Consider the following 20,744-nt stretch of genomic DNA (forward strand, 5'->3'; position numbering starts at 1 on the left):
AATTCAAAGTTGATGAAGCCATTTTAACTCTTTATCACCAATCTTACTGAAGCTGGCAATTGTCTTACCTAAAAATAGACAAGAGGTATCTGCAATACTTTGGAAAAAGCAGCAGATGATAGATCAGAAATTTTTATTTAAATCCTGACCCTGCCAGTGATCCACTGTATGACTTCAGGGAAGTTACTGCACCTTTCTCTGCCATGGTTTTGTCAACCATAAAGCAAGAAGATGGCCTAACCTACCTCTAAGAAGCCTTCCAGAGCTAAAATTTAGTGAAATCACTGTATTAACATATTGTAGACACAGGTGTTACTACTACTTGTAGTAAGATACAACTTTTACTATTTAAAGTATACTCTGAAAAAATGTGGAAAAGTGAAAATACCCTGCTTGCCTTACCATTTATTCAGTGCCATTTCCCTGATATTGTGCTAAATAACTATTTAATATTCACATTTACTTTATAATAAGTGGTGTTATTGTTATTGTTATTTAATCTCTGAGTACTGAGAGGGGTTGAGTAATCCCTACAAATACATAGCGAGCAAGTGGTAGGGGCTGGATTTCAGCTGAGGTCTTGTTACCCTTAATCATTATTCCATATGTCTCTCATCAGGCTAGATTTTCTTTTCAAATTAATGAATGTCATTAACCAGTGTTGGTATAAACCGAATGCTATGTTACGTCATGCAATACATGCATCTCTTTAATACATTATTTGTTTACTTACACACATTTGAAAGCCTATTATGTGACATAGTTGAAACAGTACTGGATTGATTATGCCAGTTAAAATGTAGGGTTTTAGATTTTTATTTAAGTTTAACACATGTAAATATGCATTTCTATACCCAATTTCTGATGAACTGCAAGAGTCTTTAAGTATGTCTCATACTGATAAAATTTTGTAATCATTCTTGCATAAGTTACATCCATAATTTATCTATAATTTCCAATTTATCTTTCTTGAAAGTAGAGAAAACCTTAAAGATATATGTGAAGCAATTTATATAGCGAGCTCTTTAGGCTTTTTAGACTTATTTTATTTTCATTCTTTGTGAAATAGTTCAGTTTTCTCACTTATATCAAACTGTAATGAACTGAAGTGTATCTTCCCAAAATGTATCTGTTGAAGTCCTGACCCCCAAGTGTGCTTGTATTTAGAAATAGGGCCTTCAGAGAGATAATTAAGGCTAAATGAGGTCACGGGGATAGGGCTCTAATAGTATAGGACAGGTGTTCTTTTAAGAAGATGAAGATATACCAGAGATCTCTTTCCTTCCACATACGCAAGGAGGAAAGAACATGTGAAGACACAGTAAGATGGCGACCATCTATCAGCCGGGAAGAGAAGTCTCACCAGAAATCAAATTTGCCAACACCTTGAATTTGGACCTTCCAGCCTCCAGGACTTGAGAAATAAAGTCTGTTATTTAAGACATTCAGTCTGTGGCATTTTGGTATGGCAGCCCAAGCAAACTAATAAACTCCACAACTTTATTTTTGAGCACTCACCATTAAAGTTTCGACAAACACTGAATTAACTATTTACAGACACAACTCTCTTTTTTGTATTCATGTTTGGCTGTGTCACACAACATTTAATTAAATTATGTAATTACATTAACATGTAGGACTGGAAGACATACGTTTGGGAACAAATACAACACACCTTTGGAATATATATATCTCAATGGTGAGAACAGAAGTGTGTTCCAGGGAAGTAACACAAAAGCATCACAATTGCCATGGACATCAGTCAGGATGTTTCATATTAGACTAGACAATGTGGTTAATCCTGCTCTTAGGGTACTGGAGCTCCTGCTGCACTAAATTTTTCATCTGATAGTTTCACTTGTTTCCACATTTCTTCAGAGCAAACCTCATATGTCAAGATAGGGATCTCAATTCCAGGGAATGATCCAGATTTTTGTAGTCTAACACTTGTATGATGTGGGATGTCCTCTTTAAGATAAAGAAGATCAAGTTATGCATATAAAATTAGGCAACAGGACCTTGAAAGGGGCCAATCAAGGGGATGGGCCTGAAGCGTAAGCCTCATTAGCATCAAAGTTAGTCCCCATCTGCTACCCAGACGTTTTCCTCCTGCTATGAGTTGGAGCTTCATCTGAATTGTACTTGGCTGGAGTTCATTCAATCATTCTGCAAATATTTACTGAGTACCTCTATATATCAGGTACTATTCCAGGAGCCAGAGGGGAATAAAAGAGACATAAAAAAGGATACAGTAGGGAATAAAACAGACAAAATCTTTATCCTTACAGAGCTTATATTCTTGAAGGAAGACAGAACATAAACAAATGAAAATAAATGATATAATTTCAGGTAGAAATAAGTGAGCTTGGTACACACCAGGCACCGGGGCATACTAAAAAAAAAAAAATAGTTGTTTTAAAAACCACTTCTTTGTTGAAAAATGAAAAGTGCCCTCTGAATAAAATGTTTTCAATAACACCAGAGTCACACTGTGACTTGACACATATAAGGTTGTTGAAGAGATTCTGATCTTGCGAAGTTGTTTCTTGCTTAGAACAAGCCTTTCCAATCTTGTGTGCTGGTTTTGAAAACTAAGTACACTGTGCTTGGTTTTTCACAGCATAAGATATCAAAATGGACAACTTAGGTCGAGTTCTCCACAAATAGAAGAAATAAATTTTGCAGCAATGAAAGTTTTACAGGACATCATTATATATGAGCCTGTCATGGGAACACAATCCAATAAGGTATTTCCAAAGTCAGGTAAGGAAACATAGGATACCCTTACAAGCCATTTTACTTGATAGAATATATTTTCTTGATCAAATTATATGCAAATTAATGGTCATGTCAACAATGATCCACCAATGGCTTGGTAGAGATACTCATTTAACAAAAGTAAGAATGATTTATATTGCTGTAATATTTTTTATTAATCACATTTAAATTCTAGGCCACATAGTCAGTGGCAGGACTGAAATTTTTTAATGCAAAAGGAGTTTTCATAATATTTTATTGTCCTAAAAAGTCATGCTCCAAATATATGCTGTCCAATGGCTCCAAATCTAAGGCCACTAACTCCAAGGAGATATGGGTGACATAGTAAAAATCTGTATCAAATACAGATTATACAAAATAATACAAATACAAATTAGACAAAATACAGACCTGATACAAAATCTGTATCAAATACAGATTACACATACAAATAATAGGTGAAATCCTCCAAACATATGGCGGGGTTCTCTTATTCACAAATCTTTTAAAATCAGCCAGAAAGAGTAATTTTTAAAAATGGTGAAGTGATAAATGAGAATATTATCATTGCCTAATGCAAATTAACTCATAAATGAAAAGAAGTATCAATGCTGATTAAACACAGTTTTTCCCATTCATGGCAGAGAAATGGAGTGCCAGCTGCTGTTTTTATTAGAAACTTTTCAAATATCAGAAATTTTGCACCTGGCATAAAAACTGAGTAGCATGGTTTACTGTTAGTTTATTAGATGACTATAAGTTTTTTTAACAGAATACATGAAAATAACTAGCAACATCAACTGTACCAGTGTTGATATAATAATAAAATATAAAACACATAAAACTTGCCCATGCTGAGTTATTCAGCTCCTTAAAGAGTGACTCAGTCGATTTCAACACACTGAAACGATGAGATACAAAAATAGCTCTCACAAATTAAATTTTTATGTTGGAAATAGACCAATGATAATATGTGTTGTTCCAAATAAATGATCTTAACATCCTAGAGCTATACTGTCCAAACTGGCAACAATTAGCCACATGTGGCTATGGAAGCTTTGAAATGTGACTACTCTGAAATAGGATGTATTGTAAGTATAAAATTCATATAAGATTTTGAAGATTTAGTATAAAATTTTAAAAGAAATTGCAATAATTAAAAAAATGAAACATTGAAATATTTACATATATAATGAGTTAAATAAAATATATTATTACATTTTTAACCTTTATTTTAAGTTCAGGGGTACAAGTTCAGGTTTGTTACACAGGTAAACTTGTGTCATGGGGGTTTGTTGTACAGATTATTTCATTACCTACGTATTAAGCCTTGTACCCATTATTTATTTTTCCTGATCCTCTCCCTCCTCCCACCCTTCATCCTCTGAAAGGCCCCAGTGTGTGTTGTTCCCCACCACATGTCCATGTGTTCTCATCACTTAGCTTCCACTTATAAGTAAGAACATATTGTATTTGGTTTTCTGTTTCTATTAGTTTGCTAAGGATAATGGCCTCCAGCTTTACCCATGTCTCTGCAAAGGACATGATCTTGTTTTTTTATGGCTCCATAGCATTCCATGGTATATATGTACCAAAATAACTTCATGTATTTATTTTTACTTTTTTATGTGGTTACTAAAAATCTTTAAATAACATTGTCTTATATTACATGTCTTTTGGACAACGATGGTTTAAAGTGGCAACAGTTTGGTTCAATTTCAGCTAAGAACCTTGGGCTCAGAAATTCACCTAGAATTCTCTGAGTCTGTCCTAAACTCCAAATTTCCAGTAATCTTAAAATTTGCAAATACCTCATCTAGGTACAGTAAGTTCTCACTTAATGTCATCTATAGGTTATTGGAAATTGCAACTTTAAGTGAAAGGATGTATAGAGAAACCAACTTTATTATAGGTTAGTTGGTATAAACAAGAATTAAATTCCTGTGGCGTAATTCTGGTCACAAAAACATCACCAAACTTCTAAATAAAGACCAAAACAGTTCCAATATTCAACACTGAAATAAATGTGAGCTATACATATATTCAAGAAGAAAATGAATAAAAACAAGTGAGATAATTATATACCCAAGTTCGGTGAATCAGTGAATGATGGCAGTGTTAGTAGTGGTAGGTTAAGTCAAGGAATAAATGTTTGCAAAGTGAACATTGGAAGGAGCAGCCCCTACCATCACACAGCTCAAACAAGAACAAATATGGCAGGCTCACGGAGTGCTTCCCTCCTGCTCCATTTGTTGTAGTGCACTTGTATGATTATTTTATACTTGATGAATTTGTATTTTACAATAATTTGCATTCATTTATTCATCCCAATTTCAACCCGTTTATTCCAGTTCCAGGGTCTCAGGTGGCCAGAGTATATTCCAGTAGCTCAGGGTACAAGGCAGGACCCAGCTGGAGTATCCAGAGAAAACCCATAAACTTCACACTGGACAGTGGCCCTAGCCGGAAATTGATTTTTTTTTTTCTCATCAATGTTACAATGAAATGATGGTGAAGAAATGACTTTATTCTAGGACCTGCTGTATATATCTTCTGTTCCCATCACTTAATATATACTGTGGTCATTGTACTTACATATATCACATGACATCAACATACCTAATGTAATGCTGAGACTAGTAAGTGCTCTGTGAATGGTAGCTATCATCATGTAATTATCACATCACTTTCAACACTTTGACCTCAGAACCTTGTATAGGAGCAGATATGCAGCGGACTTGCAACAAAATTTTATGGAATTAAAAATGAAAAAACATATGAGCCAACAAATGAATAAATGACACGAGGTTAATGAAAATTTTAAAGAATCATTTTATAATATAATGAAATAGGACACTGCCCTTATCATCCTCAATTTAATCTTATCTGAAAAGTCCATAAGATTTCAAGCCAAAAATCTCAATCTTTCTGATACGGAATTAGGGCAGAAGTGAGGCCTGTCTAAGAAATTCTCAGAAGCAGAGATTTAAATGCACCATTAAACTGTCAATATAGATTTACTGGCCAATGAACTTTATAATGGTTGGGAAACTGGGCTGAACAAACTATGCAGTTCAACTATTCCTTATTTATATCAAAGACCCTGTATTAGTTTCCTGTAGCAGCTGTAACAAATTGCACCAAATTTACAGGCTTAAAACAACACACATTATTCTCTTACAGTTCTGGAGACTGGAAGTCTGAAATCAATTTCAATGGACCCAAATTAAGGTGTTGGCAGGGCCATACTCCCTCTGGAGGCTCCAGGGAAAAGCCCATACCTTTCCTCTTCCAGCTCCTGTTTGCTGCTGGCATTCCTTGGCTTGTGGATGCATTACTCAAATCTCTGCCTCTGTGGTCACATAGCCATCTCTTCTGCCTTTGTCAAATCTCCCTCGGCATCTCTCTTATAAGGACACTTGTGACTGCATTTAGGGCCTACCCAAATAATTCAGGAAAATCTCCCATCTCAAGATCCTTAAGTAAATCATATCTGCAAAGTCTCTTGCATATAAAGTAACATTTAAAGTTTCCAGGATTAGGACATGATACCATTGGGGTCATTATTCAGCCACAGGACAAACCTCAACACATGATTTTCTAATCTGAAGCATTAATTAAAAATGGTCATTTTATATAACATTTTGCAATTTTTATTAAAGTTGGATGAATACAACCCAATTTTTATATGTGCAGCAATGATGTAGCTGTTGCACACCCATCATTGATTACTGTTTACCACATTGATAGAAAGCTCGCTCTCTCTCTCTCTTCTCCTCTTACTCTCCCTTTCTTTTCTTTCTTTTTTTCTTTTCCTTCTTTCTTATCTTTAGGAACTTCCTGCAAGTCAGAGTGGCCAACCAACTGGTCCTGTATCCATATTTTGTTCAAAAAATTATTTTCAATCAATCAATATTTCTAAATTGGATTTTCATGAACTTTTACACACGCATGCAAGCTGGATGCGTAAATAGTACAAAGCAGTAAAACAGTTATCTGAATTATTTCAACATATTTTAAGTATATTTAAAATTTATTGATATAATACAGAATAGAATTGTTGTATATTAATGATAGGTTCCCATTGTTCTTAGATTTTTCAAAAAATGTATGTGGAAAATATGAGACTTCGTTAGTTTAATTTACATTCCCAACAAAGAGAGAGGGAAAATAATATATCATGCTCAAAGTTGTCTTTGTTTACTGCCATCCAGTGGTCAAATAATTATATCGCACATCACACATTAAAAAATTAAGGCATACTGGGTAACTGAGCCTACAAATTTGCTTTTATGTTCAGAAATACATATCCTAAAATTTTAACACACAAAAGAAAACAATCAAGAAAGTAAGACTTCTGGTCCTAAAATTAAAAGTTGCTTTTCTGCTCAAGTTTTAATAACTTAATTATAAGGGGTTGGCCTTTCATTTTCAAATAATATTGTGCTCAACAGCAACTCGACCAATACAGATTTTTTTCTATTGAACCGAATATTAGGATAGATAATTTATGGCTATAGTTTGATCATCAAGACGGAATCTCGAAATTGAGAATCTTAAAAAAAAAAAAAAATCCCAGGTCACATAACGGTGGCACTCACATGGCACTGCCTTGCCCTATGTTTATTCACATACGTGTTTTCTCTCTTCAGCCAAAGTTAAGTTTTAACAGAGCAGAGACTGTGCCTTAGGTTTGACTATTTCTGCTCCATGGTGTCTCATCCAGAGCACTGCATGTAGTCTCTGCTCAACAAGTGGTTATGTTTTTTGTAGTTGGGTTTGGTGAAAAGTAGTAAACTAAAGAATAAAAACTATAAGGCCACAGTGGTTCTTCCTGATGTATTTAAATAATCCCAACATATACTGTACTTAAATTCCAAGTTGCTCTCACTTCATTCTAGCTTGTTTTTTAATTAACAAATGTTTACAAATCCTTTAATTACATATTTAGAAACTTTGTTGATGAAATTTCTATTACAGCAAATGTACTTTTATATCCTGTTCAGTAGCAATTCTTATTTTATCATCAGTAAAATAACATGCAGTGTAAACATATTTATCTATAAATTTATAAACCGAAGATGCATTAATTTTTTGTTAGTGTTCTATCATCTATCTTCTAGACTGACTCTTAAGACTTGTTTCCTCATCCTTAATTTATTTTTACCTCTTTTTTGAACCCTTTTATTAAGTAGCAGGAATTTTATGTAAATGTACTCAAATACTAATATTGGAAAGGTATGACAAAAAGGATTCATTCTAGTCAGTGTTATCTGGTTAGTGTTTTTTGTTTTTGTTTTTGGTTTGGCTTTTTTTTTAAAGACAATTGAAAATTCTCCACATTTCACTGATAATTCTCCAAAATTAACCCAAAATACGCTATGTCCAAGGTGGCAGTCTAAAAGTATGTGTAATTTGGGGTTTTCAACAAAATCTTTTGGAAACATATAACCTATTCTTCACTCACACCACTGTTCATAATAGATATTAAAGCACTTAACCATGTTAAAAGCACTTAGGAAATATCAGACATTATCATGCACCCATAATCATAAATGTTAATTATTTTAAAAACTTTATAATATATAGTCATTTACTTCAAGTTCACTGTGCACGCATTTCAGGCAAATATGTTTCTCTCTTACCTTCCTGCCTCTAGGTTTCTCCACATCAATGTTGCACAAGCTCCTAAAGCTTAAAGTGTTCACAAATTAAGTTTCTATCTTTATGACCTTATCTGCTCTTCCTGTGTTACTTCCTATCTTGTTCAACAATACAGCAACCAGCCACACAATTAAAGCAGAAACCTGACAGCCACTCCAGATTCTGAATTTAAACACTCTCTCTCTCTCATTTGCTTAAAATCTGACAGTGAGAGGGCTCATGTGGCCTAAAGATCTGTCATTAAAAAGGACACTGACTGGATGATTTACAGATTCATCAGACCTCATTGAGCTTCTGCAATGTGCCAGCCAATGAAACGGACAGTGAGGATGTTCAGCTGTATTAAATACAGTTAGTAAATCTATATCTGCAGATGTCAGATATGTAAATAAATGAGTAACATTGCAGGGCTTATGACAGAAATACAGGATAAATAAAGGACTAGCAAAATTTAACTGAGGAGGGTTGGGAGTCAGGGAAGCCTACAAAGAGTGGTGCAATTCCTCTATCTAAAATGTGATATAGGATCTTTACATTGACTCAACAGTTCATTCAAAAACAATTGTGATGTGCCTGGAAGAACAACAACAAAAAGGATTAATATGATTAAGGAATTCACCATTGGATGAATAACCCAATATGTTACAAACTAATTACTTCACACGATTATTTACTGAGTTGGAGAGTTTAATTACCAGTGTGATTACTCATTGTATACCTCAAATAGCAAAATAAAAAGACAGGTAAGGCTCAGTAACAAGGTAGAAGCTAAAAATATATTTTTGGGGGTCATTTGCACACAAGTAGCAATTGACACTAGATAAAGATCGATCCTCCAGAGAGAAGCAGTGAGAAAAGTGAGAAGAGAAATCTGAGGTCTGAACCCTAGAAAATGTGCCAGTATTTATAGGGCAGACAGGAAGACCCAGCCAAGGAGACAGTCAAGGAAACAATAAACAAAGGGTATCCAACAATATAAGGGAAACAAACCTATGTATGTGTTCAATGTCATATTTTATAGTGATAAATACCCCTTTATCCTCAAAAATGTTATGTTAATAGTTGTATAAATTGATAGGGTACAATATGACGTTGGTTTTATCTTTGAATGTTCTTTCTTTTCCTATTAACACCATCCCCCATTACATTCTAAAATTTTTCCTTCTTTCTTCATCATTCATCATGGTAACAGAGAAAGAGTAAAACATAAAACATGCTTTTTAAGGCTTTCTCTAATATTGCTTCTTCAAATAACCTAAAACGTGTCCTGCGTTAGTTTTGGCTTTATTTCTATCACCATTTGAAATTTGTCATTTAGGAGTAGTTAAGACAAAGGAGGGGCAGCGTCAAGGCAAAGGAAGAGAATTCTTCAAGAAGAGAAGGGCCAATCCCTGAAGAAACAGTAAATCACAGTGACTTCACCCAGAGCGTTTCCGTGGAGCAGTGGGGATGATTTCAAATCACAATGGGTACAGGGGAGGAGAGGAGGAAGAGACATTGAGTCGTGATGGTAAAGTGAAGAGAAACAGTAAAACAACTTTTGCATATTGTGGGACAGTGCAAAGAAACTAGAACATACCTGTTGGCTGAGGGAATGGAGCCAATAAGAAGGAAAAGTTTAAAGATAGAAGAGTAGTAAACTCTATGGAATTAGGTTAAAGGAATTATAAAAAGGTGGAATTGTGCAAAAAAGAGGTACCAAGAGCACAACATATTCAGACACAGACTGACCAGAACAGAGTCTAACTTTGCAGTTTCTATGGCTGCTTTTATGCTATAATGGCAGAGTTGAGTAGTTGTAACAGAGACCATATGGCCTGAAAAGTCTACAATATTTACTATTTGGCCCTTTACAAAAAAAGTCTGCCAACCTCTGCATCTGCTCCAAGCTATTAACTATTCTTTGTAGTGAAAATACGCAAGTTTGATAGATGTGTTTTCTATGTTTTCATTCAAGTTATTAAGGATTCTGAACCCAACAGAGTCTGATCCAAAGCGCCAATAAAATCCCTGTTCACCTCCCTCTTGACTAACACAAATCTATCAGTTATCAGTAGAAGAATGATAATAATACTTTACTGTCATCCAGGCTACAACCATTATTTTCTTCAAGGTTTCTGTAGTAAATGCTGTCAATTTCTGGTTGAAATACATACATACTTAAGGCAATACCATTTACAGTTTATGAACCTGGTAAACCTATCAGACATATAATCTGAACTTTCCTTTATGGCTCAAGGTCATTATTTTTAAAATCAATAACTTTACTGGGCTATAATATAGTTATTCCCCGGCAATATACGGAGACAGATTGGAGCTATTTTCACCTTATTTAATGAGAAGCCTCAGCCAGCTGGGCTTGCTTAGGTCTTATGAATGCTTTTCAAGACCTGGAAATATAAGAGGAGGCAGGAAAACTACTAGCTGTCATTTCTCAGTGCTAATAGTGTGAATAACTCAAACCAGTTCTCTTATCTATTCTAATACCCTACTCCTCTTCTGCTGTGGATATGAGAACCACATAAACCAAGGTGATGTAATTATATGGAAAGTAAAGACAAATGGGTGTTTAGTGTCTACCATACGATCCTTATGAACTCATTTACACATTCTGTGACACTGATTTTAGCTTTTAAGTGGATTTGTTGCATATTGGTTAGTTCATTTGGTTGCATTTTCCATAGCTGAGTCTGCTAAACAGCTACATTTTGTAAAAGCAGGTGGCTGCTGCATTGCTTATTAAATGTTTCAATGAAATGCAGGACTTGTCAGCATCTTCTCAGATTGGGTCTGAAAAGACTTTTTCAGAACCAACATAGCACATTCAACCCCTGCTTCACAGCTCACACCCAGCAACATCTCTGAGCTCTTCAGTCCAAATAAAGCATGCTACATTTCAAATCTTAAATATTCAGGATCCTAATATATACAACTTAGGGACTGCAGTTAATAACAATGTACTATATTCTTGAAAATTGCTAACAGAGTAGATTTTAAGTGTTATCATCACACAAAAAAGGTAAGTATGTGAGGTAAGGCATGTTAATTAGTTTGATTTAGTCAACACTGTATACATATTTCAAAACATGTTGTACATTATATATATATACAATTTTTATTTGTCAATTAAAAATAAATTAATAATAAGATATGACCAGGCATGGTGGCATTTGCCTGTGGTCCCAGCTACTTGTGGAAGGGTGAGGTGGTGGGATTGCGTGAGCCCAGGAGGTTGAAGCTGCAGTAAGCCTTGATTATGCCACTGCACTCCAGCTTGGGGGCTACAGCAAGACTCTGTCTCAAAAAATAGATAAAATAAAATAAAATAAAATAAAATTTTAAAAATGCATCCTAACATATAAGGCTTCAAATCATGTTTGACTTACTTTTATAGACAAAGCACTGCATCCAAAACTGTCTTCATGAACACACTCTACAAAAAAGTGCTCAAGGAAAAAATCTAAAATCTGAGAAAAGATGACTTCTCATAATGAAAGACAGCTCCCAGGCCTGGGCTATGATGCTTCCACAGACCTCTCCACCTCCTAATTATATAAAAACCACTAAACTGCATACCCCACAAATCAAAAAAACACACAGTATTAATCTGTCAATATTAAAGCTAATATAGAGATGTCAGCATACCAGAGGGAAGATGAAGGAAAAGACATATTATTATGTGCATTAGCAACAGTTATAAGAAACAAAGCATGCTTTATTCTTGCTCTGGAAAAAAGGCTCATCAGAAGAAACTATTTCTTCCTGTATGTGCACTTGTGCCCTTTGCTGTCCTGTGGGCTTCCGCCTTTAGTTCTGATTTACATTTGGTTCTGAAATACTGTATGAGGAGGCAGAACATTTCTGCTGCACCTTGGTCTTGGATTCTTTCCTTTTTGCTGTAATATTATATATTACCCCCTGTAGCTTTTTGCTGAAACCATCCCTCACACAGAAGTGTAAAAATGCTCCCTTTTAATTGCATTAATTCTGAAATGTAGCTATTTGAAAAAACTTAAAGTGTTGTCAAACACTAGACAGGTTACCTGCATAATTCACATTACCTTATTGAGACCTCAAATACAGTTACAAAATAATATCTGCTGTGCTGAGCTGCAGAGCGACAACCAGGGCGAGGGGGGACCTCAGGGATATCATGAGGGCACCAAGGATTTGGGGATTTCGGTTTAAGAAAGTCATTCATGTCCCCCACTATCATATTAAAAATGAAATGATTCCATCTGTATTCATGTCCCACAGGCAGCAGGGATATAGGAAGACTGGCCCTGATCACAGCCTCGGCCTGGCGGACTATTCAGGAACACTCCACCCAGCAGTCAAACACAGAATGGGCCACATCTCTGTCTAAATTACACCTTTCAATGGCTTACCACAGCTCTCAGCATAATGGCCAAGCTCCCTAACATTACTCCCCATGCCTTTCACTGGTGGACACTTGTTTACCTATATTCACACCTGGAAATCTTGGCAAGTGCTGTTCTCTCCCCCTTCTCCCTCTCACTGCACCCAATGTCTGAAATGACTTGTCCAGAATCAAGGCAGCACGGTCAACCCCTGCTCACAGCTTCCACCCAGCAATCATCCCTGAACTCCTTCAGTCCGGAGAAGGCATGCTGGATTTTAACATTTTAAAAATGAAGAATCCTAACATATACAATATGATTACTATAATAATCACAATGTATTGTCTTCTTGAAAACTGATAAGGAAGCAGACTTTAAGTGTTAGTGTTATCATCACAAAAATATGATAAATATATGAGGTAATGCATATGGTCATTAGCTTGATTCAGTCATTGGATACTGCATAGATATTTCAAAACAATATGCTCTACAGGATAAATTTATACAATCTTTATTTGTCAGTTAAAACTAAATAATAAAATGACACTCTTTTTAAAGAGTCCTAACACATAAGGCTTCAAATCATGTTTGCCTTACATTTACAGGCAAAGCAGCACACACTTCAGCCTCAGTTCAGACACCACTTCCTCCAGGAAGCCTTTCCCAATTCCTCAAGTCTATATTAGGTGCTCTTTGTGTATTCCTATCTCTCAAGTGCATTTCCTCCATTAAAGCGCATATCACACTCTTTAGAACTTCACACTTAAATTGCAAAATACATTTTCTCAAGTAAAACTCTTACGATGAACACACATATGTGAAGAAGAAGTGTGATAATACATGTGGAGCTATTCTGTTGAAGCAGGGGTGGAGAAGCTGAAGCTACACGTGTTCAGCCTCCTTGGTAGCTGTGCACTGACCTCCAAGGCACTTCTGGAGAATCCTGGTACTCTCCAGAATGCATCTGAAAGATATGTACAATACAATGGAACTGACAATTGTTTGTCTATATTGTCCACTAGGCAATACATTCCAAGAGGTCAGGAACCATGTGTGTTTCATTCATATTGTGCCAGATGCTCAGTTACTTAGTACAATATACAGGAGGCATTAGGGATGTTAGAAATAATCACTGAAGGCCGGGCGCACTGGCTTACGCCTGTAATCCCAGCACTTTGGGAGACCGAGGCCAGCGGATCACGAGGTCAGGAGATCAAGACCATACTGGCTAACACGGTGAAACCCCGTCTCTACTAAAAACACACAAAAAATTAACCGGTCGTGGTGGCAGGCACCTGTGGTCCCAGCTACTCAGGAGGCTCAGGAAGGAGAATGGCGTGAACCGGGAGGTGGAGCTTTCAGTTAGCCGAGATCTCGCCACAGCACTTCAGCCTTCATTGAATACATGAATAATAGTTACAGCAGGGGTTAGCAGTAGAAGTTATGATAAAGAACTATTTGGCAGGGCGCGGTGGCTCAAGCCTGTAATCCCACCACTTTGGGAGACCGAGGCGGGTAGATCACGAGGTCAGGAGTTCAAGACCAGCCTTACCCAGATGGTGAAACCCCGTCTCCACTAAAATTACAAAAATTAGCCCGAGGCGGTGGTAGGCGCCTGTAGTCCCAGCTATTCAGGAGGCTGAGGCAGGAGAATCGCTTGAACCTGGGAGGCGGAGGTTGCAGTGAGCCGAGATCATGCCACTGCACGCTAGCCTGGGTGACAAGAGGCAGACTCCATCTCAAAAAAAAAAAAAAAAAACTATTTGTCTGCTACCTTTCATCTTTAGAAGGCAGTTAAGATCAAGTAAAGAATGATCTGAAAAGAGAGAGCCTTGAAAGAGGCTAGGTAGCTCAGACACTAACTCACCTTCACTCTCAAGTCATCTTAATCCTTTTAGAAAGATCAATGTATTCCCTGAATGGCATGGCACAGATGAGGTAGACACATTCTACACCTGGTTCATCCATCTAAAAGATTTTCCTATTTTAATAAAGGGAAGGATTTTATTAAGGTGTTCCAGAACTGCCTTTTTACACTAACCTGACTTCAGCATAGAAAGTTCAAGAGTAATTTCCAGAAGGAAGATGATTTACATTATGACTCAGTTCTTAAGGACAGAGACAGAAATATGCATATCCTTCTAGACTCTTAGAATGATAGGGCTGTGAGACCACATATGCTCAGAGTCCTGCGTGACATCAAGCTTATGCTTATTACTAGTTTATATTACTAGTAATAATAACTATGCTTATTATTAGAGATCAGTGACTCTGTGGGCTGGGCTCCATTGTTTGACTCTTTTGTTCTGAAACAATACAGTTTTGCTTTCATTCACTGAAAGGGAAAATCCTGTAGCAAAAATCACTGTCATTTAATAAACTCATTATGGTCATTAATGTCACTCACAACCTAGTAGCATCCTCCACTACATAGTACACAGACACCTGGCTAAACCCTGCTCTTTAAAAAAGTTTCTATAAAATGATATTATCCATGGTGGCAAGTCAATGCCAGGTTACATTTAAAATATGTAATCACCACTATACTTTACAAGATTATAGACTTTAATATCCTCAGAGCTGAACAAAAAATACACAGAAGAGATTCTTTGCGTTCAGACTCTTTAAAAATAATTTATTGACATTGTTCTCTGTTGTGTTGCCTTCCCTTTAAGCTCTGATCTTTGCACTTAAGTCAATGTGCTATCATCAACGATGACAATAGAAACCACATTAAGAAACAAGCTTCACTACTTTAAAATCTAAGGCAGCACATTACTAAAACTGCAGGCCTATCACTAGATAATGATAATGTAATAGATGATTCAATACTATTATACTAACCAAAGATAACTAATTTCAGAATTGTTTACCACCAACACCTGTACTTTCTACACGCAACAAAAGGTCAAGAAAATGAAATGAAGAATGCATCTGTATTCTAAAGCCCCTAGGCAGGAAGTTCCATCTAGTTAGATTTTAAAATAAGTAAGTAATATTGTCAGTTAATTGCTACCTTTACACTTCTTAATCTGCACACTGAGCAACACTTAGTTTTGGCCAGTTATTATTACAAAAGCACCAACTGTGTAGGCACTAAAATTAGAATACATAGATGCTACTGCTAAATTAAGATTTTCTTTGTGACCAGAGGCAGAAATGGGTATCAAAAGTAAATCAGTTTGAGCGAGAATAATAAATACGATATAAGGAAATGTAAACATTCTATTAAGTACTGTAAATTATTATAGTTTAATCTTTCTTAGTTATAGAGCCTCATATTCTCCTGGAGACGGGCAACAAATTCAACTACCCTCCTTCATTGGGCCACATTTAGCCATTCTACAGGTAGAAAGGCTCTGCAGATATACCTTCAGAACAAGAATACCCTATGATGGAGAGTTCTGGAAGGCCAGGACACAGCAGCAGATCAGCTTCTTATAATGGGTAGAAGGAGACTATCATTCGGCAACCCTAACATTACGTATTTCCACATCATTTCTTAGCTACTCCAGGTATCTGGAGTTTTAGGCATAGTATACCAAGAAGTTGTGGGGTTTTACTGTATTAGGCTGGACAGGATAAAACACACCTCATGCCCTGAACAGGACACCTGGCTTTTTTGCTCCTTTCTTCATTCCAACATTAAGCAGCAACTAACAAGTCCAGCAGGAACAAATGAAAAGCCTTCAAGTATGTCCATCATCAGGTAATGGTTTCTAAAACTCCTATTCAAAGGTCACTTCTAATTTTTTGTTGTGATTTCCTATCATTTGCAATCTGAGAGCCAGGTCTTCTAAAGACCCTAAATTAATGTTTAGAAACTTTCACTTTCTATTTTTCTCCTGATTATATTCTATGTTCATGTCCTTCTCAAGCTTTTATCATGTCTTAATCTGATAGTCAAATGAGCAAGAATATTGTCATCTTCAATGAGTCATTAGAAAAATTTGGGAGAGCAGGTTGACAACGTCTGGAATCAGAACAAGGTTTTAATTTAATAAGTTATTACTTTCTCTCTGTCAGCTATGGCCATTAAGATTTTCCAAGTGTTGTCTAGAATTTTTCATAGCCCCATTATTCTTACTCTTTCACCAAAACTCTATGCCAATGTTTCTCAACCATTTTTTCACTATTGCTAACCTCCATCCCTTAAAGACTCTTTTTAGACTTTTTTTCTGATCACTCTCCCTCCTTGTGAATGGTAATACCACAGAAATGTATATATATTTATATCTGCTAGCCCTTTGAAGGAACACAGACCGTTGCAATATCTAAGATTGTGTTCACCCTCTAAGATCTAATTGCACCTCATTGGGGACAATATTGCCCCGCTTGAAGAATGCATGCTCATTTAGGAAAAAGCTGCCATTTGAAAATTTTCTAAACTAACAATCCATTATGAATATTAACAGTTTTTACTCTATATAAAACAAATTTTAATGTGTAACTATGTTTTTCTCCTTCCTAGTCTTGCTTGTAAGATGACATTGACATTGAGGAAAGTATTGAGCAATCAGAACTAATCAAAGAGAGAGTGTGTGTGTGTGTGTGTGTACTGTTAAAGTAACTGCAAAACAGTTTTAACTGAAATATGAAGAAATGAGAAATCCAGGGTAGTTTTTAAAGCTTTCATGAAACATAGCATTTCCCATGTAGACTGAAAGATGTATGGAGATGTATAGAGTTTTAACAATGGAAACTAAAATGAGATTATTCTCTTTCAAAAAAAAAAAACCTGCTGAGCTACATAACTTGGTTTTAGTCAGAATCTTGGGTTAATGGGCAATGGTTACATGCTTTTCATTTTCTGTCCTTGACTTCTTGTAACTGATACTTGGGAGGGTGAGGATTACAAAATTATAGCTATGAAGTCATGCAAATTATAAGTGGAATTTTACTCTATGTAGCTAAAAGGACATATGAAGTGCAACTAATAACAAACCTACAAGATCTGTCCCTAGTGGAAACATTAAAGAGTAAAGACAAAAAACCACAGAAGTTTGGTGTTGGGCCTAATCCTTAAGTGTAGTAAAAAAATAAATAAATAAATAAATTGCGTGCTTTTAACTAAGACAGAGAGTTACCAAAAATGCACGGCTGGAATCTTTTACATAAAAACACTATGAAAAAGTAAGATGACTCTGTGGCTTCCCCTGCTACAAATCTACACCACTTCAGGTGACGAGTATACTGATATCCATAGTCTACTCACCATCAGATAACATAATGAAATTTTGGTTTCCCTGCAAAGTTCAAAAGTCATTTAGTAAATTCCAAATTAAGGACATACCAAGAAAGAAACTAATAAGATGGCTAATAGGAATTTACCAAGACAGTCAAATACTGTCAGCTGAAACTGTGAAGCCATCAACAATTGCTTGATGGTCTCCTTGGGAGATGTGTCAGTACTTTAAGCAAGCAGGAGAGAAAGATAATGATGTAGGAAAAAACAAGATCCAAAAGCCTATGGGTCAGTTCAGGTACATGGCAGAACAGCTAAAATTTGCTGGGAACATCAGCTACAGTTAGGACCTGAAGGATAAATCAACTTCAGATTTAGGTGGAGGCCCCAGAAAGTAAATAAACTCAGCTTAGGGTCTCTGGAACCAGTGACCCAGGTGTCCTCTAGAGTAAAGGAAAACAAACAAGCTGGCTTGGGACCTTGCTTAGGACAGCTGTTTCGGGAGCTGTGCTCCTTGTAGATAATTGGAAGCCGCTTCTGCAAGGAAACTAGCAGCAGAAGCCTGGTGCCCCTGTGGTACTGATGAAACCCCAGAAGCCTTGGTCTCCTACACTCTGAGCTTCTGAGTCAGGGTGAACTTCAATAGGAAAGTCACTTAGGGGACCTAAAGGGCAATAGGCTGCACACTGCCATTTCCCGAAAATAAACAGTAAATTGTCACTGTTCCAGATATAACTGCTAGACTGAAACGCATGATTTCTCCTCTCACTCGTAAAAATAAATAAATAAATAAATAAATAAAATTTAAATAAACGTCTATCACCCAGGGAAAGCTACTCTAGAGTCCTTCCACCTATCAAAATTGCCTAAGAAAGGTTGAGTCTGACCAAGGGGCGGCGCAGCTTGCAACTTTCGCCAACTCCGGGATGAGGCACCGCATCCTGGTACCAGAGGCTTGGACACCAAAATGACTTCTCTAGGGTGCAGCAAGATGAACCACCTGGCTTATCCTATCCCCATCAGCACGCGTCCCACACCTCTCAGTCCCATTCCAGAAATGGAGCTCTCTCAGGACTGGAGACAGGCAGGAGACCTCCCTCCCCAAACAATGCATTCAGCCCGAGTGCACATTCAAGATTCAAAAAGAAAGGGGAAAAACATAGAAAGAACAATAACAATAGAAAACATGATTTTTTTTTTCAGTTAAAAAATAAAATGAGTCTCTTACCATCTCGCCTGAGGTTGGCGTTGCGCAAAGCTTTGATGGATGCGCTCTGCGGAGTTGCAGAAGTGTCCCGACAGCTGCAAAAGTTTGCGCAGATTAGAGTGTAGACAAAGATGAGCCGGTGCATTTGGGATCAGCGACTAGAGACAGCGTCGCTCCAAGAAAAAGCCGGGTTCCGCTCCCGGGACCGACGCCGCGCCGCCCTGCGCTCTCGTCGCCTGCGCTCGCCCTGCGCTGGCCCGGGCCGCTGTGCTAATCGCCGAGCTCTCCCCAAACTTCCTGCATGCTGAACTTTCCGAGCGCGTGTGGGTGCCGCACTTCCTTGTGGTGCTGAGCTGATAAATGGTGACGGGACAAACAACAGGTTGACGTTTGTTTGTTCGCCCCCTCCGGTGGCCGGCAGCTGCAGCACAGGCTGCAGGGGGCGGGCAGCGCCGAATCTAGCGGGGCAGGCGAGCGAAGCAGCAGCGTTCTCCAGCCCCGGCCGCGGCCCCTGAGAGGCGCGCACTCGGGCTCAGAGCGGCGGCGCGAGCACCTCAGCTCCCCAGTTTCCCAGGCCGGGCCTAAACCTGCTCTGCCACTGAGCATGCCCAGTTTAATCGCTGGCCGGGACTCTTCCCACCGCCCTGGGCTTTACCCTCCTGGTTGGACCTGTAAGGGCTCAGGAAACAAACTCGCCAGGAGGAAGTGGGAGAGGGTAGAATCCCAGCACTTCTTCAGTGGTGACTGGCACATCCACCCACAAGCCACAGCTCTCCGCCTTGATGGTGGTGGGATGTGGGGACAGGGACTGGAGTTGGGAGTGTTTATTTTACAATAACCAAAATGAGACTCTACTTAGTTAAAATTTCACTGTTTATAGTGAAAAAATACAATCACAAAGGAGCTTAATTCCGAGCTTTTCTTTGAGCTCCCATCGGTGTGACCTTTGGGTGAGTCAAGGGTACCTTTTCAGGGAATAAAATAAAAATAAAAGTATATCACCCAGAGAAAGCTACTCTTGAGTCCCTCCATCTATCAAAAATGCCCGAGAAAAGGTCAAGGCTGATGGAGGGATGGCGTAGCTTTCACTTTTCGCGAACTCCAGGATGAGGCAGGGCATCCTGGTACCAGAGAGTATTGGACACCAAAATACCTTTTCTAGGGTGCAGCAAGATGAACCACCTATCACACAGGGCTGTAGACGTGATGGGCCATGTGGTGCAGTGTACAATAAGGGCAAGAAGTCTTCACGAGCGTTTTTATATGCACTAGCTCCAGCCCTTCCACAGGAAAGGGCAACAGGACAGAGTGGGGTTGAGCAGGGACAGACTGAGCAAGGGGAAGAAGTTGCAGAACACTGTGCTCACTTGCCTTCACAGTGCATAGGAAGAGGCATGGGTCGTTGAGGCTTTTGGGATTCTCCCTACTCTGCGTCTGGAAGCTCAGCAGTTGAGAGGGGCTGCCTCTGGTTTTACATCGTGTGTCTTGTCTGCCCATGGGAGGGGACTGTATTTGGAAAAGGCGTGAGTCCAGACTCGCTGCTCACTGGCTTTGTCCCCTTGAGCAAATC

The 20,744-nt window shown here is 37.8% G+C and overlaps 1 protein-coding gene across 2 annotated transcripts in view; it reads right to left on the reverse strand.

Annotated features, from left to right (window-relative positions):
* The window catches only part of PDGFD (platelet derived growth factor D), a 257,644-nt gene extending 237,699 nt beyond the window's left edge, over nt 1-19,945 (reverse strand). For both annotated transcript variants that reach the window (XM_003828368.5, XM_003828367.5), the window contains exon 1: nt 19,196-19,945. In XM_003828368.5, the coding sequence (XP_003828416.1) occupies nt 19,196-19,319 (124 nt within the window). In that variant the 5' untranslated portion in view covers nt 19,320-19,945. The remainder of the gene's footprint in view (nt 1-19,195) is intronic.
* Between the last annotated feature and the right edge of the window lie 799 nt (nt 19,946-20,744).

Source organism: Pan paniscus, chromosome 9 (assembly GCF_029289425.2).
Source record: "Pan paniscus chromosome 9, NHGRI_mPanPan1-v2.0_pri, whole genome shotgun sequence".
Taxonomy (NCBI): Eukaryota; Metazoa; Chordata; class Mammalia; order Primates; family Hominidae; genus Pan; species Pan paniscus.